This window comes from Bos taurus, chromosome 22 (genome assembly GCF_002263795.3).
Source record: "Bos taurus isolate L1 Dominette 01449 registration number 42190680 breed Hereford chromosome 22, ARS-UCD2.0, whole genome shotgun sequence".
In the NCBI taxonomy this organism is placed as follows: Eukaryota; Metazoa; Chordata; class Mammalia; order Artiodactyla; family Bovidae; genus Bos; species Bos taurus.
This window is the reverse complement of record NC_037349.1, coordinates 56,572,405-56,587,807: the sequence shown is the minus strand read 5'-3', so window position 1 is coordinate 56,587,807 and position 15,403 is coordinate 56,572,405. Positions and strand designations below refer to the sequence as shown.

Genomic DNA, 15,403 nt, shown 5'->3' with positions numbered 1-15,403 from the left:
AACTGTCATATCCATACATGACTACTGGAAAAACCACAGCCTTGACTAGATGGACATTTGTTGACAAAGTAATGTCTCTGCTTTTTAATATGCTGCCTAGGTTGGTCATAACTTTCCTTCCCAGGAGTAAGCGTCTTTTAATTTCATGGCTGCTATCACCATCTGCAGTGATTTTGGAGCCCCAAAAATAAAGTCAGCCACTGTTTCCCCATCTACTTGCCATGAAGTGATGGGACCAGATGCCATGATCTTCGTTTCCTGAATGTTGAGCTTTAAGCCAACTTTTTACTCTCCTCTTTAATCAAGATGCTCTTTAGTTCCTATTCACTTTCTGCCATAAGGGTGGTGTCATCTGCATATCTGAGGTTATTGATATTTCTCCTGGCAATCTTGATTCCAGCTTGTGCTTCTTCCAGCCCAGCGTTTCTCATGATGTACTCTGCATATAAGTTAAATAAGCAGGGTGACAATATACAGCCTTGACATACTCCTTTTCCTATCTGGATCCAGTCTGTTGTTCCATGTCCAGTTCTAACTGTTGCTTCCTGACCTGCATACAGGTTTCTCAAAAGGCAGGTCAGGTGGTCTGGTATTCCCATCTCTTTCAGAATTTTCCACAGTTTATTGTGATCCACACAGTCAAAGTCTTTGGCATAGTCAATAAAGCAGAAATAGACATCTTTCTAGAACTCTCTTGCTTTTTCGATGATCCAGCAGATGTTGGCAATTTGATCTCTGGTTCCTCTGCCTTTTCTAAAACTAGCTTGAACATCTGGAAGTTCATGGTTCAAGTATTGCTGAAGCGGTGACTGCGTAGCACAGGAGCGGCAGCTCAGATGAGATACCCCATGTCCAAGGTCAGGAGCAGCGGCCGAGAAGAGATACCCCATGTCCAAGGTAAGAGAAACCCAAGTAAGACAGTAGGTGCTGAGAGAGGCCATCAGTGGGAAGACAGGCTGAAACCACAATCACAGGAGACTAGCCAATCTGATTACATGGACCACAGCCTTGTCTAACTCAATGAAACTAAGCCATGCCGTGTGGGGCAACCCAAGACGGGCGGGTCATGGTGGAGAGGTCTGACAGAATGTGGTCCACTGGAGAAGGGAATGGCAAACCACTTCAGTATTCTTGCCTTGAGAACCCCATGAAGAGTATGAAAAGGCAAAAAGATAGGACACTGAAAGATGAACTCCCCAGGTTGATAGGTGCCCAATATGCTTCTGGAGAAGAGTGGAGAAATAACTCCAGAAAAAATGAAGAGACAGAGCCAAAGCAAAAACAACACCCAGTTGTGGATGTGACTGGGGATAGAAGCAAGGTCCGATGCTGTAAAGAGCAATATTGCATAGGAACCTGGAATGTTAGGTCCATGAATCAAGGCAAATTGGAAGTCATCAAACAGGAGATGGGAAGAGTGAACGTTGACATTCTAGGAATCAGTGAACTAAAATGGACTGGAATGGGTGAATTTAACTCAGATGACCATTATATCTACTACTGTGGGCAGGAATCCCTTAGAAGAAATGGAGTAGCCCTCATACTCAACAAGAGTCTGAAATTCAGTACTTGGATGCAATCTCAAAAACGATAGAATGATCTGTTCATTTCCGAGGAAAACCATTCAATATCATGGTAATCCAAGTCTATCCCCTGACCAGTAATGCTGAAGAAGTTGAAGTTGAATGGTTCTGTGAAGACCAACAAGACCTTTTAGAACTGACACCTTAAAAAAAAAAAAAAAAAGATGTCCTTTTCATTATAGGGGACTGGAATGCAAAAGTAGGAAGTCAAGAAACACCTGGAGTAACAGGCAAATTTGGCCTTGGAATACGGAATGAAGCAGGGCAGAGGCTAATAGAGTTTTGCCAAGAGAACACACTGGTCATAGCAAACACCTTCTTCCAAAAACACAAGAGAAGACTCACCAGATGGCCAACACCGAAATCAGATTGATTATATTCTTTGCAGCCAAAATGGAGAAGCTCTATACAGTCAGCAAAAACAAGACCAGGAGCTGACTGTGGCTCAGATCATGAATTCCTTATTGCCAAATTCAGACTTAAATTGAAGAAAGTAGGGAAAACCACTAGACCATTCAGGTATGACCTAAATCAAATCCCTTATGATTATACAGTGAAAGTGAGAAATAGATTTAAAGGACTATATCTGATAGACAGAGTGCCTGAACTATGGACGGAGGTTTGTGACATTGTACAGGAGACAGGGATCAAGACCATCCTCAAGAAAAAGAAATGCAAAAAAGCAAAATGGCTGTCTGAGGAGGCCTTACAAATAGCTGTGAAAAGAAGAGAAGTGAAAAGGAAAGATATACCCATTTGAATGCAGAGTTCCAGAGAATAGCAAGGAGAGATAAGAAAGCCTTCCTCAGTGATCAGTGCAAAGAAATAGAGGAGAACAATAAAATGGGAAAGACTGGAGATCTCTTCAAGAAAATTAGAGATACCAAGGGAACATTTCATGCAAAGATGGGCTCGATACAGGACAGAAATGGTATGGACCTAACAGAAGCAGAAGATATTAAGTAGAGGTGGCAAGAATACACAGAACTGTACAAAAAAGATCTTCACGACCTATATAATCACGATGGTGTGATCACTCACCTAGAGCCAGACATCCTGGAATGTGAAGTCAAGTGGGCCTTAGGAAGCATCTCTATGTTCAAAGCTAATGGAGGTGATGGCATTCCAGTTGAGCTATTTCAAATCCTGGAAGATGATGCTGTGAAAGTGCTGCACTCACTATGCCAGCAAATTTGGAAAACTCAGCAGTGCCCACAAAACTGGAAACGGTCAATTGTCATTCCAATCCCAAAGAAGGGCGATGCCAAAGAAAAGGCATTAGATTTTGTCAAATGTTTTTTCCACATCTACTAAAATAAGCATATTATTTTTTCTTTTAACACGGTGAATTACATTGATTTATGGAGAAGGCAATGGCACCCCACTCCAGTACTCCTGCCTGGAGAATCCCATGGATGGAGGAGCCTGGTGGGCTGCAGTCCATGGGGTCGCTAAGAGTAGGAAACGACTGAGCGACTTCACTTTCACTTGTCACTTTCATGCACTGGAGAAGGAAATGGCAGCCCACTCCAGTGTTCTTGCCTGGAGAATCCCAGGGACGGGGAGCCTGGTGGCTGCCGTCTGTGGGGTCGCGCAGAGTCGGACACGACTGATGCGACTCAGCAGCAGCAGCAGCAGTATGTTGGATCAGTCCTGCACTCCAGGGATACTTTTCACATGGTCGTGGCAGATAATCCTTTTTCTACGTTGCTGCATTCCATCTGCTAGTAATTTGTGGAAAGTTTTTATATTTTTCTTTATATAAAAGTATATTGATCTGTAGTTTTCTCGTGATGTGTTTGCTTTTTGTATCAAGGTGTAATACTGGCCTCATAGAATGGGAGGCATTCCATCCTCTTCCGCTCTTTGTAAGACTCTGTAAAGGATTGGTGTTAATTCCTCTTCGAATGTTCAATAGAATTCACTAGTGAACTTGACTCCCCAGGTGGCGCTAATGGTAAAGAATGCGCCTGCCAATGCAGGAGCCAAGGGTTCAATTCCTGTGTTGGGAAGATCCTCTCCTGAATGAAATGGCAACCCATTCCAGTATTGTTGCCTGGAAAATACCATGGACAGAGGAGCCTGGCAGCCTACAGTCCTCAGGGGTCGCAAACAGTCAGACATGACTGAGCACCCAGATATAGTGAAGCTACTGGTTTTGGAATTTTCTTTGTTTGTGGGAAGCTTTTGGATCACTAATTCAATCTCCTGATGGAGGTCTATTCATATTTTCTCCTTCCTGAATCAGTTTCAGTAGCTTGTGCGTCCAGTCCTTAGAATATGTGATGAGAATGGCACTTTAGCTCCAGGTTCCTCTTCTAATTACTTTTAAAATTAGAAGAGTCTCTTGACACTTTCTAACACATTTTTTTTTTCACTGATATAACTCTGCCCTGGTTAACAGGTACAGCTAAGCATGAAGAGGAACATTTCTCAGTAATGTATAACACACAAAAAAAGATAAAGCATTAAATTTGAGCCTAAAACACAGCTTCAAAATGTATAAATCAACTGTTGACCAAACCTAAAAGAGAAAAGACAATTCCACACTGGGATTACACTAGAAATCAGTGAGGAAAAGATAATTAGAAAGTCTCAGTTGTTTGAAAATTAAGCAGAACACTTCTAAATAACTTATGAGTCAAAGAATGAAAATTAGAAAATATTTGAACTAAATGATAATGAAAATAGGACTTAAAAGCTTGTGAAACACAGTTAAAATGTGCTTAGAGGGAAAATTATAGCTTCAAATACTCAAAAAAGAAGAACATTTGAGAATTGATGATCTGAAGTTCCATCTGAAGAAGCCAGAAATAGCAGCATTATGAATTCAAAGAACGTAGGGGAAAAAAAGTACTAAAGATACGAGCAGAAATCAGTGAAATATAAAAAGCATCTACAGTGGGGAAAATGAACAAAGTCCAAAGCTTCTCCCTTGAAAAGATTAACAAAATTGATAAATTTCTAGTAAAATGAATTTTTTAAAAAAGAGATAAAATACCAAATAATATCAGTAATGAAGTGAAGTTGCTCAGTCGTGTCCAATTCTTTTCGACCCCATGGACTTGTAGCCTAACAGTCTCCTCCATTCATGGGATTTTCCAGGCACAAATACTGGAGTGGGTTGTCATTTCCTTCGGCAGGAGATCTTCCCAACCCAGGGACTGAACCTGGGTCTCCTGCCTTGTAGGCAGATGCTTTACCATCTGAGCCACCAGGGAAGTCCATCAGTAATGAAAGGAGATAACCAATTAGTGTCAGTAATGAAAGGAGGTTACAGATCGTTTTTTAAAGAAGATATTATTAACTCCATGACAATAAATGTAATAATTTTAATTGACATGGACTATTTTACTTGGGGGAAAAAAGCTTTCCAAACCTGACAAGATAAAATCTGAATAGGCCTGTATGTGCCTGCGTGCGTGCATGCTCAGTCGAGTCTGACTCTTTGCTACCTCATTGCCTCTAGCCCTCCAGGCTCCTCTGTCCATGGGATTTCCCAGGCAAGAAGAGCCATTTCTTACTCCAGGGGATCTTCCTGACCCCAGGATCAAACCCCCATCTCCTGCATTGGAAGGTGGATTCTTTATCACTGAGCCATCTGGGAAGCCCAGCCCATATGTAATACAGCAGTTAAATCTTTAATTAAAAATCTGTTTATGCCAGAAACTGCAGGCTGAGGTGGCTTCAGTGGTGAATTCTTCCAAATATTTGAGGAAAAATTAATACCTATATTATCAGACTTTTCCAAAGAATAGAAAAGAGATAAGACTTCCAAACTTGTATTATGAGGCCAGCACATCTCAAGTACAAAACCTGACATGGACATCAAGGGAGCACTACAGAATAATATCTCTTATGAATCAGGTGCAAAATTCCTAAACACAATATTAGCAAATCAAATCTGATGATTTATAGGAAGAATAATGTATCATGGCCAAGTGAGGTATATCTGAGGAATCTCAGGTTGGTTTAGCACTGAAAAATCAATTGATATAATTCAATACATTAACCAAATAAAGGAGAAGACTGTGTGGTTTTCTCAGAGAGGAGAAAAACAAATTTGTTTTAAAAGAACAAGATGTTTATTATTAAAAAGTCTTAAAGAAAGCTAGAATAATAAAGAAACTGCCTTTATTTGATAAGGGGTAGCCTTAAAAACTCTGGGCCTAACATTTTAATTAATGATGAAATATTACTTTCCCTGAACTCAAGAACAAGACAGAGGTGTCGACTATTACCGCTTCTGTTCACAGTTGCCCTGAAGATTCTCAGCCGTGCAATAAGGCATGAGGTAGAAATAAAGGATGTGAAGACTGAAAACAAAGTGAAACTATCATTATTTGTTGATGGCATGATTGTGTATGTGTAAAAAATCCAAAAAACAAAGAAACCACTGGAACTGATACATGAATGTAGCATGGAGCAAGCAATAAACAATTAGGACATTTAAAAAATATCATTTAAAATGCGTCCAAAAAACTCACCAAGGTACGTGAGAATAAACATAATAAAAGTTGTTGACTTCTACACTGAAAACGACAAATTTTCCAATATTCTTCCTAAGTTTCTTAAAGAAATTTCAAAAGTGCTACATAGTTGGAAGTATATTCTATGCTCATTCATCAGAAGACAATATTTTTACAGCAGTAAAGACTCTTGAGTGTCCCATTGACAGCAAAGAGATCAAATCAGTCCATCCTAAAGGAAATAAAACCTTGAATATTCATTGGAGGGACTGATGCTGAAGCTGAAACTCTAATTTTGGCCACCTGATGCGAAGAGCTGACTCATTGGAAAAAACCCTGATGCTGAGAAAGATTTAAGGCAGGAGGAGGAGGGGACGACAGAGGATGCGATGGTTGGATGGCATCACCGACTCGATGGACGTGAGTCTGAGTGAACTCCGGGAGTTGATGATGGACAGGGAGGCCTGGTGTGCTGCGATTCATGGGGTCGCAGAGAGTCGGACACGACTGAGCGACTGAAGTGAACTGCGCACAGGAGAGGGGGGAGCTTGGCCGCGGAAGGGCTGAGGTGATCCTAAGCCACGAGAAGTCGCTAAGGAATGCTGAAGAAAAAAGGGAGAGACCCGTAGGGACTAACAATGGGCCCCCGGGCGTAAAACCCGCGGGCCTGAGAGCCTAGCCGCGCCCGCCCGGGAGGCCTGGGGAGGCGGGACTAGGAGTGCAGCGATTGGCGGTTGGCCCCGCCTCACCCCGGTGCGGAACCAATTGTGACGGTGGCGAGGTTTCCTGCCGGCGCCACCAGCGTGCGGCACGGAGACGCCGGCGTGCGCCGGCGTGACGCGGCCCTGCGGGATGGGCAGGGCCAAGGCCGAGGCGGAGACGGCGGCGGCTGGGAGAGCTAGAGGCATCGGCCGCACGAAGGCCCTCCGTTCCGACCGCCATGAGCACCAAGCAGGTCACTTGCAGGTCAGCGCGCGGCGCCGCGGGTCCTTCCCCGCGCGTGCCTCACCGCCGTGCCAGGGAAACGAGCCGCAGTGGGGCGGTGGGAAGCGGCTCTCCCGAGGTTCGGGCTCCGGAGTCCCCCGGCGGGGCCGGCGCGGCGGAGCCGATGCCCAGGACCGGGCGGTGCGTGGCGGAGCCCCGCGGGCGCTGCGCCGGCCGCCGCGCGGCTGGAAGGAGGGGGCGCTGGCCGGGCCGTGCGGGCTGAGAGGTGGGCCCCTGAGACCTGGAGCGAAGCCGCCGCTGTGCAGTCAGGGGGCGCAGGAGGTCGTTTACAAATGGCGATACCACCCAGGTGTAGGCGCTCATCGTCGGTGAGGGCCCGCGGAAGCGGCCTTCGGTTCCTAAGCGTCTGGAGAACTCCCGTGCACAGTTAGCGAGTTGGGAGCTGCTGTGTGGGAAATAGCGTTTGCTCTAAGTTTCTTTCTTGTCCCGCGTATCCCCAAGGCTTGTGTTCTCAGCAGCCTTCACAGTAACACTACTAGGCAGGCTTCATTCCTGTTTTGAAGTGCAGGAAACTCAGGCCGACGGAGGGTAAGTGAGAGCAGTAACGGGTGGATGGGTAGTTGTAGAAAATTCAAAACCTGATGGCTCCACTGCGCCCGTTAAATAGAAGGAGTTTGGTGTGTGTAACACCCGCGTTCCTCGGCAGGTATGTGGCTTGAAGGTTTGGGGGTCCTGCTCTTACTGGACCTGGAAAGTACAACTTTTAATAGTTGGTCTGAGTTAAATTTGTGTGGGACACGATGGGCGGCGGTACCCAGCCCCCAGCCGTACGTTTCTATTATACGTAATGAAGAGTGTATCATCTGTGTTGCTGCTTGTCTTCCTTACTATGAATAGTTGGGAAAGTGTGATGTGAGAAGTTTCCTGTTAGCATTAGTCTCTATTAACCGTTCAACCAGTTTATCCAAGGCCTATGTGCCGTCGTCAGAAATTGGCAGTTTGTGTGGATAGAAAAGAATTTCACTAGGTTATTTGTAATAGAAGGTCTTTTGTGAGGACCTGTGCCTATGATTATGTATATTTCTGTAAACTTCCCCCTGTTGGACAATATCTTTAATCATTGTGGTCTGTATACCAAATTCCGTTACCCCGTCTAAGCCGCGTCTGCATAACGGTGCTTATGTCTGCGCCGCTTTGTAATGGAATCTCCCACCTGCGTGGTGTCTCATTTGACAGATGAGAAGAAGCTGTGCTCCGACTTGAAGCTTGCCCCAAATTCACATCTACCTGGAGGAACAGAAATGTAAATCAAGATCACCTTGGGGTTGTTCTTTCTATCCTAGGAGATGGCTTAACCTACAAGCTTTGGTTCTGGTTTTCCCAGATAGGAGTGTCCTGCAGAAGTTGGTGCAGAGAAACTAGAGTGGGTTGGAAGGTTGAGAAAGGATCGGTTGTGTACAAAGTGATGTTTGTTGGCGGTGCCCTGGGTGCTCTTTGAGGTTCCCTATCAGCCATGTTGCTTGTCATCCAGCAACACACACCATTCCGTGGATCACCAGCCAAACCTCAGCAGTGAACTGACTTCCAAGGTTATTCAGCTTCCAGGTGGCACATATGTGGCCTCAGAGTTTGTGCTCTTGTAGGTGCTCTGGCCCCCAAATAAGTTCGGGAAATGCTAAATTACAGTTTGTTTACTACGGGAGTTTTCAAAGTTTTTAATTTGCTGATACAAAAAGGAAAACTCATCCAAAACTATACAGTGGGGCTGTGCCTAGCTGTCCAGTGCTTAAGACTTTGCCTTCCAGTGTAGGGGGGTCCAGTTCGATCCCTGGTTAGGGAGCTAACATCTCACAGTCCTCAGGGCCAAAAAAATCAGAACATAAGCAACAGAAGCAATATTGTAACAAATTCAGTAAAGACTTCAAAATGGTCCACATTAAAAAAGAAGAAAGGTTACTTGCAAAGGGATGTCAAAGAGTCTGGCGTCACAGGGTCTGCCTTGCCAAAGGAGAAACAGAAGACATATTTACATAGGAAGAATGGCAGTGGTACCAAGAGTGCCAGGTTCACATTAGTGCAGTAGTGATGGAAAGCTTTTCTCATTCAGAACCTTATATGCGGAGATCTTATCTCCAGACGTTGGCAACTTACATGAAATGTTCAAGGTTTGATTTGTTTGGAAGACCAGATCTAAAACTGGGTGGTCTGCTGTTTTTGGTTTATGTCAAGGTGCAAACTGGTTTTGGTTTATGCTGCATGTCAGCAGGACAAAGTGTTTGTTTTGCTTCTATTATAATATGAGCTAAATGGTAGGATTCCCAGACTTAAGGACAAAGACATTCATTTATTGCCTGGACTGCAAGAATGGCCACTCACACCTCTGTGCTGTCGGTCAGCTCCCCTGATTCCTCAGCATTCCACTCTCTCCAGAATGTCAGTCTGTCCAGAATCTCAATTTTTTGCTGATTCTTTTTTCCAAACCATCTCCCTAGGTTTTCAATCTGTTTTCAAAAGCCTAGTGCAGGCCTTTATTATTGCTTGGTAACCAGTTTGTTTGTCCTCCTCCTCATGTGATAGCAGCCCCTTTGTTAAGACCCAGAGTGTCAGGCCCGGACCTTGTGACTCATTGAAAGGCACCAACAAAATATGGGGCACCTTGTGGCCCGTGAGTGATAGGAAGCGCTTGAGCTCCAAACTAGGGCAGCTCTGGATTCTGATTCTGGCTTCACCTGGGCTGCAGTCTCCTCATCTGTAAAATGGGGATGGCCATGCCCACCCAGCTTAGGGTTAGGGTTAGGGTTAAAAGCCCCTGGTGCTGGGAAAGATCGAGGGTAGAAGGAGAAGAGAGCGTCAGAGGATAAGATGGCCAGATGGCATCATCGATGCAACGGACATGAACCTGGGCAGACTCAGAGATGGCAAGGGACAGGGAGGCCTGGCATGCCGCAGTCCATGGGGTGGCAGACTCAGACACGACTGGGTGACTGAATAACAATGCCCAACCAGTAGGGTTGGTTAAGAGATTAGATAATAACAAACAATCCTAAGACCATTGAGGATGTTTTAGGCTAAGCACTGACATGCAGTCTATGAAGTACTGTGAATTATATTTATATTACAGATGGGAAAGGCTTGGAGATTTAAATTATTTACTCGAGGTCATATAGGAAGCTAACTTCACAGTCTTCCTTTAACCACTACATTGTTCTTTATTTCATCCCTACCACTAATCAGTTATTTCAAGCCTATCGCCATGCCTCCCATTAGCTAAGTTCCTTCCCCTTTTTATAAAGTTTGTTTTATTTATTTGGCTGCCGTGGGTCTTAGTTGCAGCACGCAGGCAGTTTAGTTGTGGCATTTGAACTCTTCGCTGTGGCATGGCTGGATCTAGTTCCCTGACCAGGGATCAAACCTGGGCCCCCTCATAGTCTCAGCCACCGGACCACCAGGGGAGTCCAAGTCTGCCTTCCCCCTTTATGGATCTGTCGTCGCAGGCAGTACAGCTGTAAAATTTAAGCCTGTGAGAATACGTGGGAAAAGGTGAAGGAAGGTGACACTGAGGATGCAAGTTGCCCGTGTACTTGGAAGTGATTTGCCAAATGTCCTGCTGGAGGCGGGCACTGTGGAAAGACCTGCACCAAGCCAGCTTGGCTCTGTGTGGCTCAGCCTTCAGCCACAGCTGCTGGCGGCTGTGTAGCTGGAAGTGAACCGGATACCCTCTGCAACAGATAACACCGCGCCACCTGAAACCGTCTTTAGGTTATCCAGGATAACAGATGGCTTTGGCGTGTCCCCTGGAAAGAACCTCCCTACTCTGAGTCTCAGCTGTGCGCGTCCCCCGTCACATACCAACAGCCCACAGTGCTCACCAGCTCGGGTCTGCTTCTGGTCTCTAGCAAGACGTATGAGGGATGGTTTGGCCATCCAGAAGGGTGAGCAGTTGGAAACTCATTACAGGATACGTACCCCATGAAAGAGGCCGGGGTTAGGCTTAGTATAACCCAGATGGTGAGGAATCGCTGTGAGCAGCTGACAGAGATGCCCTGAGGGCTGGCGGGCCGCTCCCAGGGAAGCTTTGGGTTTGTCACCGGGTGGTGGAAGTGCTGACACACGCTACAGAAACAGGACTGGACGGGCTCCACTCCTTGTTTCACACTTGCCTTGCTTGAGGCAATGGTGGAGGCTTAGAAGTTACATTTGAAACTAAATTTCAGTTTAGTCACAGAGGTGAAATGCCTTGTATGGAGTCACCAGCTTCTAAGTGAGAAAACTGGGAACTTGAGTGGTGGTTAAATATTTCGAATTTTTGATGGGGAATATAATTAGTGCAGTTGGGAAGGTGTGTTTTCTAAATAGGACTTGTGGGAGGTGGTGGTAGAATTACTCCATATAAAAGACATCTGCAGGCCCACCACTGAGCATCTTTCCTCTTCTTGCCTGGTTAGGTAGATGGTATCTGGCAGTCTTGCCCTGGTTCTTTGAGGAAATTTTGTCTAGTTTCTCCAAAAGAAATCATTAATGAAGCATTTGTTAGATCTCACTTGTGTGGAACTGTTTTTGTAGCCAACTGGAACCTGTTCTCTTCCACTCTTTCAGTTCAGTGGCTCAGTCGTGTGCGACTCTTTGCGACCCCATGAATCGCAGCACACCAGGCCTCCCTGTCCATCACCAACTCCCGGAGTTCACCCAAACTCACATCCATCGAGTCAGTGATGCCATCCAGCCATCTCATCCTCTGTCGTCCCCTTCTCCTCCTGCCCCCAATCCCTCCCAGCATCAGAGTCTTTTCCAGTGAGTCAACTCTTCACATGAGGTGGCCAAAGTATTGGAGTTTCAGCTTCAGCATCAGTCCTTCCAATGAACACTCAGGGCTGATCTCCTTCAGAATGGACTGGTTGGATCTCCTTGCAGTCCAAGGGACTCTCAAGAGTCTTCTCCAGCACCACAGTTCAAAAGCATCAATTCTTCGGCGCTCAGCTTTCTTCACAGTCTAACTCTCACATCCATACATGACCACTGGCAAAACCATAGCTTTGACTAGACGGACCTTTGTTGGCAAACTAATGTCTCTGCTTTCGAATATGCTATCTAGGTTGGTCATAACTTTCCTTCCAAGGAGTAAGCATCTTTTAATTTCATGGCTGCAGTCACCATCTGCAGTGATTTTGGAGCCCCAAAAAATAAAGCCTGACACTGTTTCCACTGTTTCCCCATCTATTTCCCATGAAGTGATGGGACCGGATGCCATGATCTTAGTTTTCTGAATGTTGAGCTTTAAGCCAACTTTTTCACTCCCCTCTTTCACTTTCATCAAGAGGCTTTTTAGTTCCTCTTCACTTTCTGCCATAAGGGTGGTGTCATCTGCATTCCACTCTTCAGGAGTTTAATTCTGATAACTGGATTTGGCTCTTGTCACTGATTTTTTTTTTTTTTTAACACCTTCAAAGATTACCATACTTGAGGATGGTTGGAATCTATCAGTGTTTGTTTCCTTTATATTTATTTGTTTGGCTGAGTTGGGTCTTAGTTGTGGCACGCAGGATCTTCAGTTGCGGAGCACAGGGGCTCGGTAGTTGAGATGCGGGGCTTTAGTTGCTCCTCGGCATGTGGGATCTCAGTTCCCCGACCAGGGGTTGGATCTGCATCCCTTGTATTACAAGGCGGATTCCTAACCACTGGGCCACCAGAGGAGTCCCGGAATTGCGTCACAATGTTGAGTAGCGTTTCTCCAGAAGAGTTACCAAACTGTTGAGAAGTGTGATACACTTCCATGTTGGGGATCCCAGAATCACCATTACAGCTGGTGATTGGCTAGAATGACCCATGAACTCAACGTATCATTGTACTCAAGATGAAGGTTGATCACAGTGAGTGGTGAGGGATCACAGCTGTATCCTAAGGGAGACAGACTCCAGTGGCATCTGGGGAACCTGAGTGCAGGCTTCCTCCCATAAAGGGTCACAGCACCTTTTTCCTGCTGCAGCGGAAATGCAGCACACTGTGCCCAGGCCTCTCGCCCTCTGCCCAGCATGTCCCCAGACCAGACTCCTGGGAAAGCAGATGCGCAGCACCAACCAGATGCTACACAGGAGACACGCAGCGAGCGTCTCGTCATTCAGAGACTGTCTCTCTCGGTGCAGGGGGCCGTCTACCAGCCAGGCCCCAGGGGCTGTAGGCAGGGGCCCGCCTTCTAGGTGGGCTCAGGCTTGCTGTATTCACAATGCTGCTGCACACTCTGAAAGCCAGTATTGTGAATACCAAGGTTTATTTAGGCCCTTTCTTTATCTTTTTAATGTTTCTAACAAGAATACCCCTAGTTTGCCAGGTTCAGAGCCTTTTTTCTTTTTTTTACATAAAACTACATCCGGCCTTATAGCAAGTTACTACACAAGTCTCTGGTCTGGTGGCAGCCCCGGGGATGTCGCCTGAGAAGAGCCTAGCTGACCACCTAGACGAGACCCTACAGGACACCGCCTCCGTGTCGTCGCTTGCATCACAGGTCCAGTCATCTTTGTAGGCTCAGAAACTTGATTCTGTTGGTGTTTAGAGGTGACACATGCTACCCAGGGGCTTTCCAGGTGTCGCTTTTTATGTGAGTGACAGCTGAGCGACTGAGCACGTGGTACCCAGACTCAGTGGGCACTGACACGCAGAGCAGAGCACCCTTTTCACACTCCTGGGAGAAGAGGAACTGCCCGGTGGGCCTGGTAAACAGGCTGCTGGTGGGGAGATGGACAGCTGGAGAGACGGGGAAGGGTGTGCAGAGCAGGGCGGGCGGGAGGCTTCAGACCGTGGCGCCCCGCTGAGCAGCCTCCCGGGCTCTGGAGGGCTGAGGCACAGCATGAACCCCTGTTCTCTGGTGCCCTTTCTCCCCTTTTTTGTTGTCGTTGTTGGTAAATTCACACAATATAAAACATACTGTTTTAACCACATTTAACTGTACGTGTCAGTGGCACCAAGTCCCTTCACACTGTTGTGCAACGTTTGTGCATGCGTGCGTGCTCAGTTGCGTCTGACACTTTGTGGCCCCGTGGTCTGTAGCCCGCCAGGCTCCTCTGTCCATGACATTTTCCAGGCGGGAATACTGGAGTGGGTTGCCATTTTCTCCAGGAATCTTCCCTCCCCAGGGATCAAACCAAGTATCCACAGCTCTTGAATTGCAGGTGGATTCTTGACCACCGAGCCACCATCATCTGTTTAGTGACTCTCGCCATCATCTATTTCTTGAATATTTTTCACTTTCCTAAATGGAAACTCTGTCCTCATTAAACACTAACTCCCCGTGCCCCGCCCCTCCCCACCCCCCAGCATCTACCGATTTATCATTACTTGCTGACTCTGAATTTGACTAGGTAATCTCGGTAACTTGGATACATGGGAATCAAACAGTATTTGTCTGCACTGTAAATTGGGACGCATTTCTAAGGTTAAGAAATCTGTATGCAGGTCAGGAAGCAACAGTTAGAACTGGACACGGAAACAACAGACTGGTTCCAGATAGGAAAAGGAGTTCATCAAGGCTGTATATTGTCACCCTGCTTATTTAACTTATATGCAGAGTACATCATGAGAAACGCTGGGCTGGAAGAAGCACAAGCTGGAATCAAGATTGCCGGGAGAAATATCAATAACCTCAGATAACACAGATGACACCACCCTTATGGCAGAAAGTGAAGAGGAACTAAAAAGCCTCTTGATGAAAGTGAAAAAGGAGAGTGAAAAAGTTGGCTTAAAGCTCAACATTCAGAAAACATAGATCATGGCATCTGGTCCCATCACTTCATGGGAAATAGATGGGGAAACAGTGGAAACAGTGTCAGACTTTATTTTTCTGGGCTCCAAAATCACTGCAGATGGTGACTGCAGCCATGAAATTAAAAGATGCTTACTCCTTGGAAGGAAAGTTATGACCAACCGAGATAGCATATTCAAAAGCAGAGACATTACTTTGCCAACAAACGTCCGTCTAGTCAAGGCTATGTATGGATGTGAGAGTTGGACTGTGAAGAAGACTGAGCGCCGAAGAATTGATGCTTTTGAACTGTGGTGTTGGAGAAGACTGTTGAGAGTCCCTTGGACTGCAAGGAGATCCAACCAGTCCATTCTGAAGGAGCTCAGCCTTGGGATTTCTTTGGAAGGAATGATGCTAAAGCTGAAACTCCAGTACTTTGGCCACCTCATGCGAAGAGTTGACTCACTGGAAAAGACTCTGATGCTGGGAGGGATTGGGGGCAGGAGGAGAAGGCGATGACAGAGGATGAGATGGCTGGATGGCATCACTGACTCGATGGACATGAGTTTGGGTGAACTCTGGGAGTTGGTGATGGACAGGGAGGCCTGGTGTGCTGCGATTCATGGGGTCGCGAAGAGTCAGACACGACTGAGCAACTGAACTGAATGTATGTC

The 15,403-nt window shown here is 46.1% G+C and overlaps 1 protein-coding gene across 4 annotated transcripts in view; it reads left to right on the top strand.

The window, feature by feature from the left end:
- The first annotated feature begins 6,434 nt into the window (after window positions 1-6,434).
- The window catches only part of MKRN2 (makorin ring finger protein 2), a 38,123-nt gene continuing 29,154 nt past the window's right edge, over window positions 6,435-15,403 (top strand). Inside the window, exon 1 of one of the 4 annotated variants that reach the window (XM_024982528.2) lies at window positions 6,435-6,472. In XM_024982528.2, coding sequence (XP_024838296.1) covers window positions 6,450-6,472 — 23 coding nt within the window. In that variant the 5' untranslated portion in view covers window positions 6,435-6,449. 4 annotated transcript variants of the gene reach the window in all.